General features: G+C 41.1%; 1 protein-coding gene across 1 annotated transcript in view; it reads left to right on the forward strand.

The window, feature by feature from the left end:
- Positions 1-23,374, forward strand: part of PDLIM4 (PDZ and LIM domain 4) — a 103,985-nt gene that overhangs the window by 47,070 nt on the left and 33,541 nt on the right. The window contains exon 3 of the mRNA XM_001371644.5: positions 15,536-15,620. Coding sequence (XP_001371681.3) covers positions 15,536-15,620 — 85 coding nt within the window. The remainder of the gene's footprint in view (positions 1-15,535; positions 15,621-23,374) is intronic.

A 23,374-nucleotide genomic window follows, 5' to 3' on the forward strand; every position in this document is an offset into this window, starting at 1 on the left:
GGGATCAGTTTCTTTCTTTCATGCTAATTTATAGGCATGTCCTGCTGGGACTTTGGGCTAAGAAAAGCAAATCAGAAAAATATAGTTTTGTGGATCGTTTCAACAATGTCTGTATCTCAGGGGCCCACTAAACGAGTTTCCCTCTTTCTTTCCTGGGACCTGGGCAACCCAGGGGAAAAGGGGTGACTTTTGAGAGGCAGTATTGTTGAGTGGATAGAACAAAATACTTAGAATCAAGAGGTCTAGACTGAATCCTTCCCTAGCTATGTGCTAGTGTGTTATCCTAACTCTTAAGTCCAAAAGCATTGCCAAGCTAATAACTAAGGAATTCAAAAATTTAGTTTGTCACTCAGATACGTGCCTCAACCTTCTTGCAAGACTTGAATTTGTCTCAGCTTGCATTTTTTTTTTTGGCTTAGCATCATGGAAGTATTTTCCACATCATTCTGGGATGTAGGAGAAGAATTGTGGAAAACACAAATAGTATTTTCCTATCCTCTCATGTTTATATATAGTGGCAATCATTCTGGTGAGAGGAAGGAAGCAAACATTTATAAGAAAGGCTTTACAAATGCTATCTCACTTAATCTTTACCACAACCCGGCAGGTAGGTGCTATTATGCTATGTGTTTTACAGTTGAGGAAACTAAGGCAAACAAGTTAAGTGACTTGCCCAGAGTCATACAGCTAGTATGTATCTGAGGTCAGATTTGAACTCAGGTCTTCCTGACACCAGGTTCAGTGCTCTATCCACTGAACTACTGTGTAAGAAGCATGAAGAGAGAGAGGACTTTCAAGCCAGGTTATGCAAGAAACAAGGCTGGGGACCTGTCTGCCAATCAAGGAGAAAGTTCCAAACGGAATGTTCCCAGGAGGAGGAGGCAGTTTACTGACCAGGAGAAACTGAGAAACATCTCTTTCTCTGGGGGTGACTGACCCAGACAGGAGGCAAGCCTGGCTGTAGGGGGAAGAAGCTGAGAACTAATATTATTAACTTCTGTCCCAGACTGAAGGACCCTTGAGGGTGGGGGCTTCTGAAATTAGGCTGAGAGACCTTGGTGGCTTTGTGAAGAAGAAAGAAGATTTTAACTGTTGCCCTCCATCTCTCTAACTGTCTCTCTGTCACAGTTGTGACTGGACTGATTTCCTAAATCCTCAAATCCTCCTTATAGATTAGGGAAACCCCCATCCCTCTTTCCTCAGTTCTCTATCCTGTTGTTTCCCAATAAACCCCTTACCTTAGAAAGAAAACAAGAGTATCTTCATAGTCCACTCAGGGAGGAGGGGCAAAGCCACAAGCTTCAAGAAGAAACTGGGAGGGAGAAGCTGGAAGAAGGGGGGGAGGGAGGTTGAGGGAGTATGTGGGATCTGGGAGTGAAGGGAGGAGGAGGTTAAGAAATATATTGATCCACCAGTCATCAAAAGAGATTATAGGCAAACTCCAGAGCATTCCCCTGTAGCATCTCTCAATCTCTACCTCCATTGTGACTAGGTACCCTCAGGTGTGTTCCCATACTAGTAGCAGTCCTCTAGTCTCAAGTAACTTGTTGAGATGAGTCTTATCCTGTCTTCACCAGAAGGGCTGCTATACTTGGAGGGTTGATGATCAGTTTGTTCCCTCAGCCTCTAATATAGTTGTCTCCAGACCTTTAGGCACTTGTCAATGACTGGTCCATGCATGTATCTGGGTATCTACTCACTCTCTTGCTTTTGAAATTAACCTTTTGACTCAGTCTCCTCATTTCTTTTACTCCCACCTATATCAATTTCCTTAACTCTTTCTCTCCAGGGTTTCATCCTCCTTTTCCTTGAGTTTCTTCAACTAGCTCTCTCATCTCCTCTTCACCCCTTTACTTCAGGAGCCATGGCTCCCTTCTCTTGACTTTAGGGTCTACTCTAAGATAACTAAAAATCCCATCTCTTCCTGGTTCTACCAGAGTAAGGTAAATGGGGAGTCCAGATACAGGTTGATAGGCCCAGAATTGGAAGGAACCTTAGAAGTCATCTTAAGTCAGTGTTGTAAAATTCAAATAAAAAGAAATCTCACAGACTGCATGTTGACTTAGAAAACCACAAATCAACATTATCTGTGTTGTATTTTATTTTCATTTATTTTGCTAAACATTGCCCAACTACATTTTAATTGGTTCAGTTGACACAAATGAGTTTTTCTGGCTTAAGGGCAGTAAGTTTGATGCATCTAAGTCTTCATTTTATAGATGAAGAAACTGAGATCCAAATATGAGAAGTGACTTGCCAAAGGTCACCTGGAAAGAAATAACATGAGGATTTGAACCTAGGTTCTTTGATTCCAAAACAAAATACTCCATGCTGTAGTTGTGTGTAGTTGTGGGAATTACTAGAGAAGCAACTTACATTTTCCGGTTTCGTTGAACTTTTTTTTTTTAAACCCTTCCCCTCTGTCGTAGAATTGATACTAAGTATTGGTTCTAAGGCAGAACAGCAGTTAAGGACAAGGCAATTGGGGTTAAGTGGCTACCCCAGCAAGGAAGTGTCTGGGGATACATTTGAATCCAGGACCTACCATCTCTAGGCCTGGCTTTCAATCCACTGAGCCTCCTAACTGCCCCCTGATGAACTTTGAACAAATGTACTATGTGAAAGAGTAGTCTGAGAGTTTAATTATTTTTTTATTTTATTTAAAGTTTTACTGATTTTTTTTTGTTTTTAGATCTTTTTCATTCAAAATAAACCTCTCCCTTTCCTCTACCTGGCAAGTCATCTTTTGTTATCACAAAGAATAATTTTTTTAAATCAACCATTTATATAGACTAAATCTGACACTACAATGCAGTATTTTAAAGCCACATCTGTGAAGTAAGGATGAAGACACTTGGGTGCATTTTCTCTGGGATCAAACTTAATGTGAATTCTTTTGAAGGATTTCCTTGACAGTACTCCCTCTCTCAAGCCCAAACTCCTTGGTCAGGCAAAACAAGACACTGAATTAGAGATTCCTCTCATTTGAAAAGCAGTCAAATCTATTGCTCTGCTTTGCAGAGAGATTTTATTATAATATTATTATAATTAATAGCATCTTGACATCCCTGGGAAACTATAAAGCCTATTACCCTATGCTGGTCCAGGCAGCCATACCTTACCTTCCCCTCCCTGCCTTTCCCCACCACCACTCAACTCCAAATACCTCCTGAAAGGAAGGGCAGTGTTTTCATTGCTGGGAGATTTTATCATTCAGTCAGCAAACATTTAGTAAGTACTTACTAAGTGGCAGACTCTGGGCTAAATGCTGGAGCTAGAAATACAAGGATGAAAGAAAAGACAGTCCCTCTCCTGAAGGAACTTACATTCTAATGGAGGAAGACAACATCAGGAAGCAAAAAAGGCAGGGTGGAGTGTGACAGAGTTATCTGGGACAGTGGCATGATGGGAGTGTATCTTGGTGAGAAATTTTCTTTCTCTGGCCTGGTGTCCTCCATCTAGGAACTTCTAGGAGGAACCAGCCAGTCAGGGGAAGGGTCCAAAGGGATGGAGGATACTTCTGAGCTGTTCATTCCTGGGCTGAAATGACCCTCCATGTCACCTTCTGTGACAAATTCTGAAGCTATCGGAAAGGACAATGTGTCCTCTTTGGTTCATGTTCCATCTTGCCTAGACCAGCCACGAGCAATGTAACTCTTTTGCTGCTCTTGTTGAAAGCCTTCCTTGGGACAGCAAGGGCTGTTCAAGGATATGTGTGGGATTTTAGATCTCTGATCACAGAGGACAGACTAGCATAAAAAAGTCTGGCTTCTAGACGGGTTGAAGCAGTCTAGAGAAGAAAATCCTATGGGACATAGAGCAATGGATTTGTAGTCAGAGGCTACATGTACAAATTTCCCTTCTGCCACTATAATTTCTCTAGGCATTAGTTTCCTCATCTATAAAATGAGGTGGGAAAAGGATGGACTAAATAAGTTAATTTCTATCTCTAAATCCAAAAAAGCATAAGGATGAAAGAAACAGGGACCATAGAGGCACCTTCTGACCTTCCCAGCTGCCGCCATTCCCCTGGGTACTAAGCAGGGTAGGTCTGCCCTGACTCTGGGAACGTGAAGGTTCCATAGACAGCTGCAGCCAGCTGGGGGCTGTAAGGAACGCTTCTGATCCATTTGCAGGCACACACAAACTGGGAGGTTTTGCTCTCTGGCTGGCCTCCCAGGACCTGGCCACAGCAAGGCACTGGGGGCCAAAGAGAGTGACAGTCCTTCCTACCTTCTCCCTTGGTGGCCCAGGACGGTGTCCACACAACACATGGTATGATTCATGCTTCCTTGTTAAGGCCCTTCTGAGGGAGTCAGTCCCTGGAGTCAAGACAAACTGGTAGCTCCCACATAAACTGGCCATAGAGCTCCTTTCATGCAGCATCTTCATCCCAGTTTGGTGGAAAGGATGAGCTCAGGACAGATAGGCCAAGAAGACTGAGTTAGCTCAGGAAGGGGGAGGCCCTCACAGTCTCCTGGTGGTTGTCACATGCCCACCATCCACACAAATGTTGCTGGGTTGCAGCCTGGAAAGGGAAAACACAAACCAGAATTTTGTTTTTTGATGAGAATCCCTAATTCAGAGAGGGTAAGCCAGTGGAATTGTAACCAGATGGAGATACTTGATGTAAAGTACTGTGGGGGCTTGTATGTAAGCTATTTTCTTGAATATGATTTAAGAAAGAACCTGCTGAAAGCCAACAGTCCATCCCTGCCAGAAGGAGGTGGTGATTTGAACTTTTTAATTATCCAAGTTTAATGAGTGTGTCCCAGTCCTGGGCTTCTGACTTGGTGGGAAGGAAATCCATATTGGTGAGAATGAGCCTGCTTGGGGCACTGAGAGCAAACTAGCCAGGTTGGGGCAGAGGAGGCTTAAAGGAGCATAGAGGAAAGCAAGACTCAACATTCCCACCCATAATCCACAAAGCAGGACTTGGTCTAAATTAGAAAGGAGAGATAAAACTAGAGTGTTATTTAGGTAATGATTTCCATATATCTGAGCTTAATGTCTTCCAACTTGGGACATACATCTGAAAGCAATTTTCCTCCTCAGAGCCAGAAAATTAAATCTTTCTACCAGAAATAGACAAGTAGACAGGCTTTCCTATCACTTAACTAGAAGGGGAATTAGGGACCCTGTTGTTTATGGCGTTAACTTAGCGGCATCCAGGTGGGCTTCAGATCCTCCCTTTCGGGATTTCCCCCAGTGTTTGCATCTGTGGGTATAAGCTTCTCCCAGAATCCTCCAAAGACACAGGCAGAGTCCTCACCCTCAACCCAGAGGAATTGAGCTGCCCAGGTCCTGCCCTCCCTTTGTCAGACCCATCTTCCTAGGTACCTTTGCTGTCAGCTCTCCAGTCTCCATCTGCTAAATGAGGGCAGTCTCATCCATGCACATTAACTGAGAGTTGCCATGGTCTGGGAAAAGGTCTGGGATAAGAAGATAAATAATAACCAAGTTAACATCTGCTAAAGACCAGGGAGCAGTAGGACTTGCGGGCTGGTGGCAGGGGCTGGGCGGGGGGCGGGGGGAGGGGGTGTACGAAACACTATAAGCAAAGGCATGGGGATGATCTTGGTCAAATTAGAGAACAGATTGGAGCTTGGACTGGATGAAGCAGAAGGGAAGAGGGAAGATAAGGGAAGAATGGTAGGTCAAGACTGACCAACAAAGCATAACAACCATGCTTAGATCTGTGACAACTTGAGGATTTTCATGAACTCAGAGGCATGGGTAGAATTTAAATCAGGATAGGGTTTTAATCTGAACAAATCTCAAGGTGACTTCTTATATGAAACTCGAAGAGAAATGAGAGGAATAAGACAGGAGCCTACCGTTGGGGATAAAAACCCCTTCTTTAGGCAGGGTTACTTCGGGGGAGAGGGCTCTTGGACACTCTTGCTGCCTTTGAGATGCTTACTGAGTCCCCTCAAAACGGAGCTGGGTCACCCCTCAACATCACTCCGGAATCAACCTGCTTACTAATCCTTTCTGTTACTGGAAAATATTTCTCTTTTCTCAACTGTATTTGGTATTTGGTTTCTAAGGCAAGGCAGGAATTTCACAACGTCCTGTTTCCTATCTGGACTCAGAACAAATGTCAAATGAGTTCAGTGAGGAGATGGCCAAAAAAAAAAAACAACGGTCAACAAACAGGCCCTACTAGATCTCTATTTCCCAGTTACCAAACTTCATGGATAAAGGGAACTCCCAAGCGAGGAAGCTTCTTTTACCAATGCAGGTGAGCGTTTCGTTGTAACTATACTTTGAAAGAGTTGTTTAGAGCCTTGAGAGATTCAAAAACTTGCCCAGGATCACAAAGCCATTATGTGTCAGAAACAGGACTTGAACTCAAGTTTTCCTGGCGCCAAGGCTTGGTTCCTATCTACTATACCATTCTGGCCTTTCTAAATAATACTAATAACAAGCCATTGTGTATCGCTGATCACAGCTGACAGGGGGAACTAGGGAGACACATAGTCATCCTGAGGCCAGAGCATTCTGGAAGAAAACCTGCAGGATTCCTAGGGGCTGTACCTATCTCCACGACTTTAACATTAGTACTAGGAAAGATAATAAGAATGACAACAAAGGCTAGCAATTATATAGCGCTTTTTAAGGCTAGCAAAGCACCGTACATGTGCATGTTATCTCATTAAAACCTTACAACAACCCTGTGAAGTAGATGTCACTATAACCACCCATTTTTCAGAGGGAGAAATTGAGACTTGCTCAGAATCACACAGCTAGTAAGTTTCTGAGGTGGAATCTGAACTGAGTTCTTTCTGACTCTTACCAACCTTGATATAATCAGATGCCTTTAGAGACCAGCTCTACCTGAGATCTGATAGTCCCTGACCCCTCTAAATGCCGTTATATCTCTTCCCTTCCCTGAACTGTAATACTAATATGATTCATGAGATCTATAGAACTCATTAAAGGTTGCAAAGTGCCCACTGAGATAAGCTGATCTCTAAGGTTCCTTCTTGGAGTTGAGACAGAAATCAATCAGGCAACTAATGTTTGTAATATGCCTACTATGTGCCAGGTTGGGCAGCTAGATGGCACAGAGGATAAAGCACTGGGTCTGGAGTTAGGAAGATCTGAATTCAAATCTAGACTCAAATGCTTGTGACTCTGGGCAAGTTACTTCACCCTGTTTGCTTCAGTTTCCTCATGCCTAAAATGAGCTAGAAAAAGAAATGGCAAACCAATCCAGTATCAAGAAAACCCCAAATGGGGTCATGAAGAATTGGACACAGTTGAAATAACTGAATAACAACATGAGCCAGGCTCTGTGTTCAGTTGTAGATATACAAAGACAAAAACCAAAATAATCCCTTTCACTCAAAGAGCTTGGGGTGAGAATATATGTCCCTCACTGAATTCTTTTTATGGTTGAACAGAAAATGGTTTCCTTGGAAGGACTTTGAGGCTCCAGGTGGCAAAAGTGTGTCTCTAAGCCAAATTACATATATGTAGGACTCAGTCCCATTTGGCTGACTGGAATATTGATTCGAAGAATAGTTTTGATACATTCCTGAAGAATGAATGAATGAATACAAAAGAGTATTTTAAGTGATATATGTCAAGCACTGAATGTTGTGGAACTGAATGCTCTATACATTTCAGCCTGTGGGGGGCTGGCGCTTGGAAAAAGAAAAGCATCTCAGCATATTCCCCACACCTCCCCTTGCCAAAGGGAGTCCTTGGCAAATAAATGCTTGACTGGGCCATTCCCTGAAAGTCACTTTTTTTCCCCTTGGGAATTTCCAAAGCCTTTCCAAGGGTGTTCCCAGAGAAAAATTTAAACTTGAAATGCCATTAATTCTCCAACAAAGCAGCTTTGAAAAAAATATTTCATTGATGCTTTTCTTTTTTGACACCAATGAGCATTGCCAGTAACCTCCACTGCACCCCACCCCACCCACACACACACCCTCCCTCAAAACAAAAAAAGCACAGTTCAGAAAAACAAACTGACATTGGTGTCTATCAGAAAATGCCTCATTTTGTACTTGTACCAAGAGTAGAAAGGAGTGTTCATCAGCATTCCTCTGGGTTGATTGGTCAGAGCAAAGAGAGGCTGGATTCTCGATTCTCCTGTCTTTCAGTACTCAGTAAGGGTCATCTCCAATTATGGCATAAATAGAAAGTGTACTGGCCTCAGAAAATCTAGGTTCTATTCCCAATTCTATCAACTCTCCCTCTCTGTCTCTCTGCCTCTGTCTCTGTCTCTGTCTCTGTCTGTCTGTCTCTCTCTCTCTCTCTCTCTTCCTCTCCATCTCCCTCTTTTCCTTTCCCTCTCCCTTTCTCTCTTTCTCTATCTTTGCTTTGAAAAGGATGAAAAAAATCTGTCTCTGTCAGTCTCTTTCTCCCCCCCTTCTCTCTCTTTCTCTGTCTCTATCTATCTCTCTGTCTTTGCTTTGAAAAGGATGAAAAAAAGTCTCTGTCTCTGTATCTGTCTGTCTGTCTCTTCCTCTCTCTCAATCTATCACTCTCTTGATTTGTGACCTTGAGCAAGTTCTTTTCCTTTTCTGGGCCTCAAAGAGACTTGTACTAGATAAATAGGGTCCCTTCTGGTGATGCCATTTTGTAGTTCTATTAATATTTATGATAATTTTCAATATTCTAATAATACTGAGGATTCATTCTTTCTTTTTTATCTCTTTCATCTGCTCCCTTTCAGACTTGCATAAAGAGGAAGTGAGAAATGTTATTCAGCCTTCAATTTGCTGGCCCCTATTCCTAAGGGATGGGCTCTTGGCCAGTAAATTTCTCTCTTCCTTAAAGTGAGTCAATCCCCTTCCTTAGAAACTTACCACCCTTTCCTGAAATGTCCCACCATAACCCAGATCCCTGGTGTCAAAATTGCAGAATGTAGGTGTGTCTGCCCTGACCAAACCGAGCTCTGCATTGAGTTTAGGACAAACCTTTGTTTCAAGGGACTTTAGGTATCTTCTGGAGAAATCATCATTCCTGGCCCAAGAGGGGCATCTGTTGAGGGATACATTTGCCTGTGTTGTGCCTTCCCCTTGCTATTGTAGATTTCTAATGACTGAGAGACTCCAAAGTTAACCGGTTACAATTCAATATTGTTCTGATTTTTAGAAAGTCTTCCCTTACATAGATCCTAAATTCAACTTTCTCAAACTTCTACCCATTGCCCCTGATTCTTCTCTCTATGTCTAAACAAAGCAATCCTAATCTTTCTACACAGCATCCCTTTTCATACTTGGGGATGGTTATGGCATTTCCCTCCTAACTCTTCTGTTCTCTGGGCACAATATCGAGGTTCCTAAGATCAGAAACTGAGCTGGAAGGGGTCTAAGATCATCTAGTCTAACTATCTTATAGATGAAGAACTAAGGCCCAGTTCTAAAAGACCTCTTTATCAAATGACAGCATCAAATGTCAGAGTCAGCATTCCTCCTGAGGTCATTTGACTCCAAATCCAGTGTTCTTTCTACTATATCATGTTGCAAATATTCCTATGGTATGGTAGTCATTCTCCTTGCCTTCTCAGTTGCTTTTCTTTTCTTTCTTAAACCCTTATCTTCTGTCTTAGAATTGATACTAAGTATTTGGTTCCAAAGCAGAAAAGCAATAAGGATTAGGTAACTGGGGTGAAGTGACTTGCCCAGGGTCACACAGCTAGGCAGTGCCTGAGTTCAGATTTGAACCCAGGCTCTCCCATCTCCAGGCTTGGATCTCCATCCACTGAGCCACCTAGATGCCATTTTTTAAATTGTTTTTTAGGATATTCTCTAGCTAATTAGGGAACTTCCTAAAAAGTGGTGTCCAGAGCGCCACATAATTGTTAAAATCTAATCAAGTAGACTTGAGTAGAGTAAGTGGAGCCTTCTCCATGCAGCCAAAGATTATATTAACATTCCCTGACCTCTGCTGTTGTTGGTATATTAAATTTGCATTCCAACAAAACTCCTAGATTTTTCTCATAAGAACAGGGATATCTAGGTGACTTAGTGGATAGAGAGCCAAGCTTAGAAATAGGAGGCTCTGGTTCAGTTCTGGTTCAGATGCTTACTAGCTATATGACCCTGGGCAAGTCACTTCACCCCCCCCCCCATGCCTAGCCCTTACCACTCTTTTTTTTTAATACTATTGCTTCATTACCTCACTTCTAGTTTGTACTTTTCTACCATTCATTTAAAAATTCAAATAGAGGACTTTACATTTACATCTACACAATTTTATTTCAGTAGCTTGGGCTCACCATTAAAGTCTACTGAGTTCTTTTTAGATCCCAATTCTATCTTCAAACATGCTTGCTTATCCCCCAGTGCTTTGAGTCATCTGCAGATTTGATGTTTGGCATCTATATCTACAAGTCACTGCAAAGAGAACCCAGAGCCAGAGATGGATTCCTTAGAAGCTCAATGGAGACTTTCTTCCAAGCTTATGCTTAACTCCTTTTACTTTTAATCACTATCTCCTAGTGCTGTGTTAGTGAACTCTGGCACAGGTACCCAGGCATGCCAGAGGGGAATGCTTTGTTTCCCCTCTACACAGCTCCCGAGGACATTTTTCACATGCTCTGCCCCTCTGCATATTTCTTTTTCCTGATATAGGCATTAAAAAACACCTTTTGGCTGACATTAACTATCCTCAACAGCCTGAGCTCATTCTGAGTTTTAGTGCTTCTGATACTTCTCTTCCAGGACTGGAAATACATTTTAAAATTCGTCCACCATTATTTGCCCTTTCTATATCTTTAAAACAACAACAACAACAAAAACAACTCTTACTTTTTCTTACATATCAACTCTAAGACAGAGGGTAAGGGGTAGGACAACAGGGTTAGGGTCACACAGTTAGGAAGTGTCTGAAATCATATTTGAACCCAGGTCCACTCTACTTTTGGCCTGGTGTTCTACTTTACTATATCTTTTTTTTTTTTAATTTAAGTTAATGAATTTCCTTTTATAAAGAATTCTTGTATTTCTTAATCACTGGAATTGTTTCTGTTTACCTCATCAGAATTTCATTCTTGAGAATGCTCTATCCCTCTTAGGCTGAATTCCTCATAGAATTTCAAGTCACTAGATTCTACTTATCCTTTCTCTGAATCCTTTGAAATGTGCCCTCTCGAAATATAGAGCATCTGTCTGACAATGCTTGGTTTCACTTTCCTCTACCAAAATTTCCAAAATGGAATGGTCATTTCTCTCCCAAGTTCTTACTATTTTGACTTTAGCATTCAGTCTGTCTCCATTCATCAGAATCTGTTATAGAATAACTATAGATATAGCTAGAATTTATATAGCACTTACAATGTGCCAGGCACTGCTAAATAATTTAAAAATATTATCCTCACAATAAGTCTGGAAGGTAGGTGCTATTATTCTCCCTCTTCTACAGGTTAGGAAATTGAGGAAAATAAGGAAGTGACAACTAGAATCATACAGCTAACTGTCTGAGGCTGAATTTGAACTCAGGGCTTCCTGACTTCAAGTACAGTATTGAATCTACTTGATTCCTATATAATTTGAAAGATGAAATTAACCTTAAGGCAAATCAATAATTCATGACTTACTTTGCTTTTTGCAGAAAGAAAACTCTAACAAATATCTGAATAATTGAAATCTCCCATGAATTCTGTGTGTCATAGTTCTGTCCTGGTTTTGTGATCTATTTTCTTAATTTCTCATCTATTTCTTCTTTCTGTCTAGGTGGTCTATAGAACACCTCCATTTCTCCATGGATTTAGTTTCTCCTCTCGTTGATCTTCATCTAAATTTTCTACATAGTGCTTTCCTCATCTGTTTACTGGTTTATATCTCATACATGTGTATCATCTCAATATGCCACCAATCATCTCTTATTTCTTCTATTACTTTTAAATGCTCATCCAGAGTCATATTCCAGTTAGGAATCTCATTCATTTGAAAAGGCCAAATTTTCCCTTTGACTAAGGATTTCTATTTCACTTTGCTTAGTACTTTCACTTTATATTTGTATATAAACCACTAAGTCCCTTGGTTTAATTCCTGGTTCCTTTTGGGGACTTTTTTTCCTCTTGCAAATTATTGGGTAACTCTGCTGCTCCTTTCCTTGTGTTGCAGCTGCTACTCTCTATGATATCAACTTCATAGACAGACAAAAGTGGTTTTTTCTCCCTTTTCAGTTTAAAACTATCTTGAACACTTTCATAAGACCTCAAGCAATATTTTTTGAACCCTTACCTTCTATCTTAGAATCAATCCTGAGTATTGGTTCCAAAACAGAAGAGAAGTAAGAACTAGGCAGTCAGTGGAAATTAAATGGCTCACCCTGGGTCACACAGCTAGGAAGTATCTTGAGGCTAGATTTGAACCCAGGACCTCCTGTTCCCAGGTCTGGTAGTCTATCCACTGAGCCACTCAGCTTCCCCCAGGCAATATATTTTTACCAGCCCTTGTTGAGTATACTACATCTTTGACCAATGCCATCCTTATATTTAAAATTTTGGTCCAAAAATCCAAATGCTGTCTTTAACTAGCAGTTCTCTTCCCAAATCTGACTTTGCTCTGTGATGTTCCTCTGCCTTCAATTCAGAGTAGGGATCAGAAGACAATATGTGTCATTCATTCAGTTTCTTGCTCAAGACTTCACTGGTCTTAGCAGTGATTTCTTAGCTCCTTCTATTTGCTAATATTTGTCTCCATGTACATTACCAGAATTTGCCAAGCTTTGGGATTCTCTCCACCACATCCTAGATTATACGCTACAGGAAGTCAGTATACCACAAGAAACATGAATTATGTACCTATTATGTTAAAGGCACTAATATAGATCTAGGGGATATAAGGGAAAGTTCCTGCCCTTGGGAAGCTTGCATTTGACTAGGGAGTAGAGAAGAACATGAATAAATAGTATAGTACAAGGAAAAGGGGATAGAGGGCATTAAGGGCAGCTAGATGGATAGAGTGCCAAACCTGAATTTAGGAAAACTCATCTTTCTGAGTTCAAATCTGGCCTCAAACACTAGCTGTTTGACCCTAGGCAAGGCACTTAACTCTATTTGCCTCAGTTCCTTATCTATAAAATGAGCTGGAGAAGGAAATGGCAAACTACTCCAGCATCTTTGCCAAGAAAATCCTAATTGGGGTCACGAAGAGGTGGGCATGACTGAAACCATTGAAAAACAAAAAGAACATCAAAAGGGGAAAGCAACGAGGGGATATGTTATAAAGGAGGTGGCACCTGAGCTGAGCCTTGAAAGAAGAGGAGTGTTCTTAGAGGGAGAAATAAAGAGGAAGTACATTCCAGGCGTGGGGAATGGCTTATAGCTGCCACTAGTAAGGAGATAGTGGGTTGAGTTTAGGAACCAGTTGGTAGTCTACTTTGGCTGAAACAGGAAAGGGTATAAAGGAGAGTGATTTGAAATAGTAGGCTGCAATGGTAGGTTGGAGTCAGGTTGTTGAAAGTTTTAAATGCCTAAGTAATTAGTATTTTTGTTTTACAGCTAAAAAAAAAACAGCAGATGTTTCTATTATTAATAGCAGATTAATAAATAGCAGGAGAGGCTGTGTATATAGTGTAGTGTAGTGCTATTTCTGTCCTTGGAGTCAGGAAGACAATTCGATTCCCATCTCTAATATTATGAGATAATGACTAAGTAGTCCTGGACAAGTCACTTGACCCATTAATACTTCTATAAGACTGTAAATTGCTGATCTGCATTAGAAATGGGAGTTCCCCTACATTGACTAAAAAATAACTCAAATGGCTGCTTTGGAACTACCACCAAAGAGGGAGTCAATAGCCACCACAGTTTAGTTCTTCTTTCTTATAAGCCAATCTCTCCTGTAACAGTGTCCACAGAACTACATCATCTCTTGGGGCACAAGTAGCAGCCTCTTGCTGAAATGGTTCATTTCTCTCATCTATGTATGGCAGGAGCTTCATATCTGCTACTTAACTTAACATATCCAGTGATTCTCTGCCCCTTTCTCTTCTGGGGATCGTATTCTTCTTTCTTCCAGCCTTCCTTAGTACATACCTTTTGCCTCTTTCATTTGTTTCCTTTCTTCATTTTTGCTATGGAAATTCTCTTAAATTTTTTATTTTAAAAATAAAAACTTGCTCTTCTAGCCATCTCCTTGATAAGAAAAACAAACAGCAAACAATTTTAGTCAATTAGCACATTTGCTCACTCCTATACACTCAACCTCAACCCCTCTGCTGTGGAGGAACAGAAAGGGGTGTAGACCCAGGCCCTGCCCAGTCTGTGAGGAAATAGGAGGGAGACCAGAGTTGGGACCTATCCTCAGACTGCTGAAAGTCCAAGGGAACCAGAGGAGGACCAGACACGAGACCTATTCCTCAGGAAGCTCAAGGTCTAGAAAGATAAGGGAAAAAAACCCTTGGGTTTCTTTCTTTTAAAAAAAATATTGATACCTTTTATTTTTATATCATCTTCATTTCCAAATATATTCTTCTCTCCCCTCCCTTCCTACCCCTCACCTCCCCAGAAAGCCATCCCTTGTAACAGAGAACAAAAGAGGGAGAGGAAAAAAGCAATTTAGGAAAATAAACTAGCACATCAACCAAACATGTTAGTATATAAAATACTTTACACCCAGAGCCTCTCCTTTACAAAGAGGGAGGTACATTTCCCCCTCCTTTCAGGGCCAATTTTGCTTATTATAATTACAAGGCGTTCAGTTTGGGGGATTTTGTTATTTTATACACTTTGTTTTATACACTTTGCATCAGTTCATCAGTATCTTCCCATGATTCTCTGTAGTCTTCATCTTTTGTTCCAGCACAAAGATAATTCCATTACATTCACATACACAATTTATTTAGCTTTGCCCAAATGATGGCCAGGCCCTGCTTTCAAAGAATTGTTCACCATCTGGGTAGAAAACAACTCAAACAAAAGACAAAATAATGGTAATGTGTAATCAAGGGCTGGATTGTACCACAGACAATGACATGATGAGTGAAACATTAGGAGAAGTAAATCTTATTACTCTTCCTGTCTTTTCATATTTAAATATTTCTCTTGGTTTCTGTTTCCAATAAGAGACTAGTTTCATAATGAGGATCATGTCATGGTGGGGTGGGGAAGGGGAATGCCAAATGCTCTTTCATCCTGCCCTCTGACTCCTCAGGAAGTCTAGTGTTCTGAGATCTCAGGAATGAAGTCATCTAATTGCGCTGAAAGGGGGGCTGCTGAGCCTCTGTGGTTTTCTGGTGCCTTGCCTACATGGACTATTTGTCTAAGCCAATGACACTAAGGACACAAATGTTTCCCATGCATCTTGATATCTTCCCCCAGGCCTCACATAACTGTCTAAATAGGTTTGAGCATCACTGAGTTGTGAGGACTATGGCTTTGAGTGAATGACAAGCTAGTTGTCATTTTTATTTTTTTATTATTAGGTTTAGGTTTTTATTATTAGATTTTTTTATTTATTTATATAGATTTTTTTATTTATTTATATAGATTTTATTATTAGATTATTAGGTCAGGTTGGGCTCTTGTTAGTACTCACTAATTCTCCTAAATTCTTTGTTGTAGAACTGAAGTGAAAGCCTGGTCATCTAGCAGTCCTGATGATGGCAAAGCACAAGCCTACCGAATCAACATAGACTCGGAACCACAGGTATGGGATGTGGGAATCCATTCTTCTCAGTCCCAGGTGATCATGAGTGCATACATGACCACTTCCTCAGGGGTGCTTCAGCAGGTTCCCAGAGATGACTATGGAAGGGTCAAGCTGGATTTCTCCTAGGATGCTAGAGTGTATGATAATTACATTTACCTTGTCTTGTTCGGGTATTCATTTGGTTTTCCTTCATGTACAACTCTTTATGACCCCATTTTGGTGTTTTCTCATCAAAGATACTGGAGAAGTTTGCCATTTCCTTCTCCAGCTCATTTACAGATGAGGAACTGAGGCAAACAGAATTAAATTACTTCCCCAGGGTCACACAGCTAATAAATGTTTGAAGCCAGATTTGAACTCATGAAGATGAGTCTCCCTGACTCCAGACCCAAACTTTATCCACCACACCAACTAGCTAGCTGCTCCTCTGTGTTTGTTGCTAGTGCTTCATAAACCTTCAAGAATTATAAGGTTCTCCTGCTTAATAATCCATAGACTCTAAGGAAATATCATCACAACCCTAACCCTTTTTTAGTTTTTATTGATGCCCTTTTTTTACCATATTCATTTCTGAGTACATATCCTCCCTCTTCCCCTATCTAGCAAGTCATCCCCTGTAAAAAAGAATAAAAAAGAGAGGCAAAAAACAGTTCAGCAAAACTAACCAACAAATTAACTAAATCTGACAGTATATATATACAGTGTTGCTCACACACCACACCACCACCACCTCCTCCTTTTTTTTTTTAAACCCTTACCTTCTGTCTTGGAGTCAATACTGTGTATTGCTTACAAGGCAGAAGAGTGGTAAGGGCTAGGCAAGGGGGGTTAAGTGACTTGCCCAGGGTCACACAGCTGCAAAGTGTCTGAGGTCAGATCTGAACCTAGGACCTCCTAACAACGCCTTTTTGAAAAAGAGAGGGAGAAACATTTTCTCATTTCTTTTTTTTTCTCATTCCTTCATCATTATAACTGTACAACTTATGTTTCTTTCTTTTGGTAGTGATCTTTGTATTTGCATTGTTGCAGTCACTGTGCATACAGTTTTACTTGTTTTTCTTATTTCATTTTGCATCAGTTCATGTAAGTTTCTTCCTACTTCTCTCGATTCCTTACTCTCTTATAGCAAAATCATATTTCCATTACTACCATATACTCTGATTTGTATGATGCTAATTTTAAGCCTAGGGCTAGGCTAGATTTAGTGTTTGTCTATTAGTCCTTATGATTCTGTCCTACATTCTAGAATCTATGCCTGAGATAGAATCAGTCAACTCCAGCCTGCTCCTTTATTTGCCCCTGAGATATTACTGGGCATTCCATTAAGCTACTTATGCTACCTAAAATAAAAAGTTTATGAGTTTTATTGGCATAATGGTCAAATAATTTTATCATTGGGCATTCCATTACACATGTCTACATTACTTGGTAGAAAAAGCTTATGAGTTTTCTTGACTTAATGGTCAAATAATTTGGTCATTTGATTTGGAATTGAGCAAAAGAACTGCCCAGGATAGGAAGAAAAACAGGAAATCAGAAGGCCACAGCTAAAGGCAGCATGTTTATTTCAACACAAAGTCTGAACCTGGTACAAACTAGGTGTCCATAGACAAGATTCTCTGCTCCATCTTCCCTCATCCCTCTCTGTTCTCACTCCTTTCAGACTCTGTCACTTCTTGCCCTGGGAACAGCTCACAGCCTTGGAGATTCTGATTAATGCTGGACTGTCTATCCCTCCCTCATCCAGCAGTGACAATGGACAGTGTATTAAGTTGACTTCAGAACACAAAAGCTCCAGAGTGAACACTGCACAGACCCTAGAGTCCCTAGTGATAAAATATATAGGCATGTGCCCCATGCACCACCCTGGTGAGCTATAAACACTGAACCAATCAAGAGTACATCACCGCTCCCATTCAATCTTCTGTTCAAATGGTGCTAATACAGAGCCAGAAGTGTCTCATCTCAAAAAGAAACCATTCATAAGATCATATATTTAGTGCTGAGAGGGACCTTATAGGTCATCTAGCCCAATCCTCTCACTTTATAGATGAGGAAACAAAGGTACAGATTGGTTAAGTGACTTATCCAAGTTTACACAGGTCGTGAGTTAGGATTTGAATCCAGGTCCTCTGATTGCATTGCCAGTATGGTTTCTGTTCTAAAACTCTGCCTCTTATCCCATGGTTGGTTCTGCTTCCACCTTTACAGAAAGTTGTTTTGTGGGCATGTAAATGGGAACAGGGAGCTGGAGGGATGAAGGTTTTTAAAGCCCCAAGTTTTACTTTTTGTTGTATCTAAAGCCTAATATGTGTCCTCATCAGGCTATATTAGTAACATATGTGTATATATGGATTTAGGTATGCCTATATACATGTATGTGGCAGCCGAGTCTGGAGTGGAACATTTAAATGCCATCTGAGGCCTTCCAGCTGTTCCCAGATGCTAGGCTCTACCTTCAACTCTCCACTGTTGTTCTTTCCACATGTTCCCCCTCCCCACTTTTTAAAAATGACTTCTGCTCTTTCAATTACCCCCTTCACTTGCCCCCAGGGGCATCCAAGATTAAGATCTAGTCTGGAAAATGCCAGGGTTCCGTATTAATTTTTAAAGTCCCTGTTACATACTGCTTCATTGTTGCCTGGCTAACCACAGCCCCTTACAGCTTCTCTAAAGAAAGGGAACATTGTAAAAAAAGAATTTGGCTTGGAAATTACAACCTTTGTTACTCTTTCTCCCCTTCCCCAGATGGCAAAGCAGTCATTATTTGAGGCCTCTTTATGGGACCAAGAAGAATGAGAGGCCAAATGATTTGGGAGAGGAGAAGCAATCCCCGTCCCCCAAATATTGCCCTTGGAGGAGGAGTCTGTGTTTTATGTTTGGGAAAATACTCCAGCTCATTTGGATTTCAGGATTTCCAACCCACCCCCACCCCCCATCTCAATCTGATTCACCACATCAAAAAGAGAAACTGGTGCCTGGATTCAGAAAACCAGGGCAGTTCTTCACTCTCTCTCCCTTTCTCTAGACAGGCTGTCAGTAGGTCCCAGCACTCATCACTTACCCAGGACCCCCAGGAGAGCTCAAGCACATTCTCTTCAGCCCAAGGGGGCCAGTTTGGGCACAGGGTCTTCCAGATCTTTTCCTCTAGTTTTGAGTAGATACGGGTATTCCTTAAAGCCAAGGAAAATTGGCCCTCCTTCCTTCCTTCTTTCCTTCCTTCCTTCCGCCTGAGTGCCGCCCCCCACCCCACACAGGTATTTGGCACTAATAAGTAGGAAGGGGATGTGGGAGGAGGGAGAAGGGTTTTAAATGTTTGTGCTCTAATAGGCCCCTTCTATCTTTATTGGGAAGACTCCCCTTGGGAGGAACTGTGGAAGACTAGTTTTATAGGGATGTCTAATGCCTTATGAAGCTATAGCCATAAACAATCCATGTGCCCAAATAGCATTAATTCATCTTTCCCTACGAAGCCAGATCCCCAGGGTAGAACCCCAAACACAACTTGTAATCATAAGATACTTCAGGGGATGTGCAATTCTATCATGTAGCCCTGGAGAAACTACCTGAAAAGGGCATTAGACAGAAAGTTCAAGGTCAGTCTTATGACTGGGCAGATATAAAGGCATTTATTTGTTGGGATTCTCTCTGGTACTCTAATTTTATATTCCTTAGCCGCCTGTTAGTGCCTGGAATTTTAGTTTCCCTCCTTGGGGTTTCTCTCCTCAGATTTCTGCGGGCACATGTAGATTACCTCCCCAGTTAGACTGTGAGATCCTTGAAAGAGCAGGGATCATCTTTTCTTTGTATCATCTTTCCTTTTCTTTGTATCTTCAGCTCTTATTAGAGTACATGATGAATAGTGGGTGCTTAATAAATGTTTACTGTCAGAGGAATTTGGGGGGCTCAGTGAATAGAGAGCCAGGCATGGAAACAGAAGGTCCTGGCTTCAAATCTAGCCTCAAACACTTCCTAGCTGTGTGATCCTGGGCAAGTCACTTAACCCCAATAGCCTAGCCCTTACTGCTATTCTGGCTTAGAATCAATATTGATTCTTAGAGCCAGGCACAGAGATAGAAATCCTGGGTTCAAATCTGGAGCCTAAAGGATGGGGAGGATTTGGGTGGACAGAGTCCATCATCAGGCTGACACAAGTGAAATTCCCCACTTTCCTAGTTTGACATTTCCACATGGCTCCTGTACTGAGTCCATCTCCTAGCTATCTTGGGCTTGGTCTGTCCTTAGGCATCACCTGCTGTCCCTGCCTGTCATGTCAGACCCCAGGTTCCAGACCATAGCCTCTAACCCACACTCTCCCATTTGATCCCTCAGCACTGATGGGCTTGTCTGGGATGATTCACTGGTCTATTGTTCCCTTGGTGACCCAGGATGTTGCACAGGGCGTAACGACCCGTCTGGCTGCCAGTAGACTGTGTCAGGAGCCCTCAGAACTGTAGAGGCCTGCTGACTGGCTCTCCTGAGCAGACACCATAGCTAGCACAGCACTTGGGCTGTCAGAGAGATCCTGAGACCCCATCCTTCCTTCTGAAGTGGGGGATGATGGGGGCACATCAGTCACTGAGACAGCTGCTCCCACAAAAGGTCTGTCCTCCTCACCTCTGAAAGCTTCCTACGGGCTGGAGACAGAAGCAGACCAGACTGAGCTGCTGGGCAGAAGAGACACTCCAGCTCCCACTTGGGCAAAACCCTGATGAGATGGTGTCATGGACCAAATTTAGAATCCCTCTCCAGGGTTCTAGCAGCCCTTGTGGTCAGAACTAATGCAAAACTGCTAAAAATACAAGTCAGTTGAGAATTCACCAGGTGTTGGTGAATCTGCCAGGTGTCGATTCAACATCTTAAGTGTCAATAGCTTTGCTTTAGAGGCAAGAATAGGAGACTGAAGAGCCATATGTGGGTTGGCTCTAATATGAAAGTTTATTCTAATTATTGCAATGAGACTGGCATTCTTGTGGTCTGAGGGATGAGTATTTCTGGAGGTTGACTTCAGCCATTATTTATTAAATAGCTAGTATGTGCAAAGTCCTGGATATTTTTTAAAAATAGGTTTTATGGATGCTTTCTACTTTTACATGATATTTATTTCTAAAAAAACTCCCTCATCCCTCTCACTTCCTGACTCTTCCTCTGTAACAAAGTAAAGCACTGCTTCATGAAGTCTCAACTTTTTGTGTTATGGCACATGATGCTTTGGCCCGAGGAAGCCTATGGACCCCTTCTCAGAATCATGTTTTTAAATGAATAAAATAAAATCCACAGGATTACAAAGGAAACTTATTACCTTGAAATAGTTAAAATATATAAAATATACAGACATATAATAAATACTAAAATATATAGTAGTTATTTTTAGATTTTTGAACAAATTCACAGCCCTCAGGGTAACAATGTCTAACCTATAAAGTAACTCAGACCCTGTATTTAACATTCTGCTCTAGTATATCCAGTGTAGATAACATCTCTGCCTCAAGGAGAGGTATGTAATCTCTTCTCCAAGAGCCTTAGTGGTGATTGCAGGGTCCTGAATTTGGAGATTATTCTAGGTAAAATAGGCCCATTACTTAGAGACTGGGTTATATGGAAAGAGGTTTGGAGTCTTGTCTTTTTTACTTATAATTGTGTGACCTTGGGAAAATCCCATAACCCTTCTAAGCCTCAGTTTCCTCCTACAAAAATAGGAATTATAATATTTGCTCCATCTGTTTTCCAAGGCTGACTTACAAATTGCTGCAAATAAGAGTGAGGGTGATATAAGTGAAAGAACTCTGATTATGGAAACTGAGGAACCAGGTTCAAACTTCATCCCCATTTGTTCACTGTTTATGCAAACTTGTCCAATTCATCTTAATCCTCTGGGTCTCAGTTTTCTTATCTGTAAAACAAAAGGGTTGAACTGGATTATTTCTTCTGGATGTTGTTAAAACCTTATCTTCCATCTTAGAATTTATAAGTATTGGTTCCAAGGCAGATGAATGGTAAGGATTAGGCAATTGGGGTGAAGTGAATTGCCCAAGTCACACAGCTAGGAAGTGTCTGATGTCAAATTTGAACCTAGAACCTCCCATCTCCAAGCCTGATTGTCTAGCCACTGAACCATTTAACTGCCCCTTGAATTAAATTATTTCTAAAGCCTCTGCCCACTTTAGTCCATTGAATATGAGATTATTTTTAAAATAAAATTTTTATTCTCATTTTTATTGATGTTTTTTGTCTTATTCAGTTCTAAAGATATCCCTTCCCACTCTCCTCCTAGTTGAAACAAAGATTAATAAAGAAAGGGAGGCGTGGAAGCAGTTCAGCAAAACTAAATGACATTTTGACCCTTTCAGACAATATATAGTGCTCATCTGTTGTTCCCCACCTCTGCAATGAATGGAGAAGCATCTTGTCAGGGAGTTACTATTATTAAAAGGCTTTGTTGTAGCTTGATCTATTCTTAGCACTAGAATGGCAAAATCAGAGCGTATTTTTTTTTAAATCTGGGCCTGCTTGATTCTGACCTTCTTGAATGTTCTCCCTAGAAGGAATGAGACAGTTATCCCTTCTCTGGGATGCCTGTGGTTTCCCCTCAACCCACCCACCCCCAATTATGGCAGCTCTTAGGACACCATTTGGTTTCTTTTGTCCTCATCATTAAGGGTTTGAGAGAATTCTCCTCTGAGGAAGCCAGGCAAACCTTGCCACAGAAGCTCTAAATGAAATAACAATAGAAGAGCTGGACAAATATTATCAGCTGATCCAAAACGGACAGTTGCTGCAAACTCTGCCTTTCTCTATTTAACAAGATGACCTGCAAGAGGTCAGTGGAATGGAATAGGAAATGCCACGGGGAAAAGGGGATAAAAACTTTCCCTGGCATCAACCTGATCACTGTCAGGAATCTGTATCCCCCTTGGGCTTCGTGATTTATTTTGTTTTGTTGTGTTTTATTAAATTGTTTTTTCAATTACATGAAGAAACTATTTTTTGTTTGATTTTTGTTTGTTTGTTTTTAAACCCTTACTTATCATCTTAGAATCAATACTGTGTATTGGTTCCAAGGCAGAAGAGTGGTAAGGACTAGGCAATGGGGGTCAAGTGACTTGCCCAGGGTCACAGAGCTAGGAAGTGTCTGAGGCCAGATTTGAACCTAGGACCTCCCATCTCTAGGCCTGGCTCTCAATGCACTGAGTCACCCCGATGACCCCAAGAAACCACTTTTGACAGTTGTTTTCTGATATTTTGGGATTCAGATTTTCCCCCCTGTCCTTCCCTCCTCTCTCCTTGAGGCAGTGAAAAGTCTGATATAGGTTATACAATATAGGATATATGTATTATATAGTATATATGATACAGGTTATGCTAGACAGATCATATATAGAAATATGCCATATTTCATTCAGTAAGTATTCCCTTATTCCACAAGTCATGACTGAAGACACATATGTGATTTATTTTGTTGTTGAATTGCTTCAGTTGTATCCAACTCTTCATGACTCCATTTGCACTTGTACTTGGCAAAGATACTGAGGTGGTTTCCTTCTCAATCTCATTTCACAGATGAGGAAATTTAGGTAAACAGGGTTACATGACTTGCCCAAGATCACATGGATATTAAGTATCTCAAGATAGATTTGAACCCAGGTCGTCCTGACTACTAACACTGTGCCACCTAACTGTCCTGTCTGTAACTTTAAAGCTTATAAAGCCATAGTCCTGGCATACTATGAAAAAATTGAAACAAAAAGAAG

Source organism: Monodelphis domestica, chromosome 1 (genome assembly GCF_027887165.1).
Source record: "Monodelphis domestica isolate mMonDom1 chromosome 1, mMonDom1.pri, whole genome shotgun sequence".
In the NCBI taxonomy this organism is placed as follows: Eukaryota; Metazoa; Chordata; class Mammalia; order Didelphimorphia; family Didelphidae; genus Monodelphis; species Monodelphis domestica.